The sequence below is a fragment of the Buceros rhinoceros genome, unplaced genomic scaffold (assembly GCF_000710305.1).
Source record: "Buceros rhinoceros silvestris isolate BGI_N320 unplaced genomic scaffold, ASM71030v1 scaffold20658, whole genome shotgun sequence".
NCBI classification, from domain to species: Eukaryota; Metazoa; Chordata; class Aves; order Bucerotiformes; family Bucerotidae; genus Buceros; species Buceros rhinoceros.
Genome location: NW_010427683.1, coordinates 1,010 through 2,777, shown reverse-complemented (window position 1 = coordinate 2,777; position 1,768 = coordinate 1,010). Strand labels below are relative to the sequence as shown.

General features: G+C 58.7%; 1 protein-coding gene across 1 annotated transcript in view; it reads right to left on the bottom strand.

Moving 5' to 3' along the window:
* MIF4GD (MIF4G domain containing) overlaps window positions 1-1,241 on the bottom strand; it is a 4,253-nt gene extending 3,012 nt beyond the window's left edge. Inside the window, exons 1-3 of the mRNA XM_010142013.1 lie at window positions 1,160-1,241; window positions 293-402; window positions 3-17 (exon numbers count right to left, since the gene is read on the bottom strand). Coding sequence (XP_010140315.1) covers window positions 3-17; window positions 293-402; window positions 1,160-1,241 — 207 coding nt within the window. The remainder of the gene's footprint in view (window positions 1-2; window positions 18-292; window positions 403-1,159) is intronic.
* Between the last annotated feature and the right edge of the window lie 527 nt (window positions 1,242-1,768).

The following is a 1,768-nucleotide window of genomic DNA, read 5'->3' as shown; positions in this document are numbered from 1 at the left end:
ACTTGTTTGCTCTCCGCCTGTGAGCCCACAGAGGGGCGGAGGGATGAAGTGGGAGTGTGAGGGAGACAGGGGCTGCTGCTGGGGTGATGGCAGAAACCCTCCTGCGATCGCCCGGAGAGGCAGGAAAGCTGCAGCTAACTGCCTGTGCTCACACTGCTCCTCTGCAGCGGGGGGAGAGGGGAGAGGGGAGAGGGGTCAGAGCACAGTGCTGGGCTGGAGCCTCTCCTGGCCCAGCCTAGGGAGGAGCCACACAGCTGAAGCTTTTCACTGTCTGGACACGGGCGGCTCTCACCTGGATGATGGTGTAGCAGATGCGTCCTGCCTCCTTGCTAAACACACAGTCTTTGAGCGACTGGTCCACTATAATATTGGCCACTTTCTCCAGGTCCACGTTGCTGGGGTCTGCAGAGAGGAGAAGCACTGTCAGGCCCAGCAGCCGCTGTGCCCTGCTGCCTTTGAGGTGCCTGGAAAGCAACCGAGGCCAGAGCGGGCTCTGGTACCACCGTGCTCTGTGGTGCCAAACCTCATGCTCACTCCCCCCTCAAATGTCACAGCCCCTCTCACACACCAGCTGCTTGGAGATACCACCTCCAGCGGTGCGGTGCCTGGTCGTCCCGGGCTGAAGACTCAGCAGTGACGATGGGGAAGCGATGGAAGAAAGCAGATAACACGAGAAGCAAGAATTTGATCTGAATCCTAAATCCCTGCACGGCAGGAGCCAGATGTGCAAACTCCCCCTGGGCTGGTGAGCAGGAGACCCCGGGACTGGGAGGATGAGGCAGCCCTGCAGCAGGGAGGGGCAGAGAGCAGGAGCTGGGCACTGGGGAGGGGTGAGAGGCCAGGTCTGGGGAGAGATGCTGGGTTAGAGCAGGAGAGGAGATCAGAGACATCAGAGGAAAACCCCAACGATGCGAACCGGGAGCTGAGTTTGAACAGCTGCAGCTAAACGCTGAGGAGAAGGTGAGAGGAGGCAAGAAGAGGCAGGGAGCAAAGATCTTCCCGGAGAAGATTCACCAGCAGGACCCGGTCAGGGATGAACAGCGTTTACGGAACAGCTTTTCTACACTTAGCAGTGGGTGTTCCTTAAAGGGGTCGAAGCGCCCAGCTTCACCCGCTGGCCAAGCTGCAGGTGGCAGAGGCAGCAGTAAAACCCGCTGACCTTTGAGGGCTGTTTTCAGCAGCTTCTGAGTCTCGGAGTCAAACGACTGTATTTTATACTCTTCTTTGCCCGTTTCCCCCATGACTGGCGTCCTCCGAGGGCAAGAGTCAGGGCAACGGATGGGCTAGTGGCAGTCCCTGGGGAAAGAGCACACAGAGCTTAGTCAGGCAGAGGCAGACCCTCACCCGGCACATCGCAGCTGGTGCTGGAGCACAGGCTGCTCTCCTGGCAGACCCCACCCCAAGGAATCCCCTCTGTAATTGGGGCACCCAGCTCCGGCCGGAGATCTGAGCAAAGCCTCACTCCCACGTCTTCCTAAGCCTCGCTTCCCAGCAGTCTGCGACAGGACTTCATCTTCAGAGGCTTCACGTTTCTCTGATAAGAAAACCGCATTTTGGTCTGCTGATCTGCAGGTTCAAAGCGGACAGCACGCCCAGGCAGCCCCCAGATATACTGATCTCCTCAGAAGGCTTCCCTGTGGCTGCATCACAAGGGAGTACATGCGGCAGCACCCCATGCAGCTGCTCCCTCATGCCTTTGGCACAACAATTCAGCCTGTTTCTCTCAAAAGCCTGGGAAGAACCAAGCCAGCACCAGCACACGCTTGGC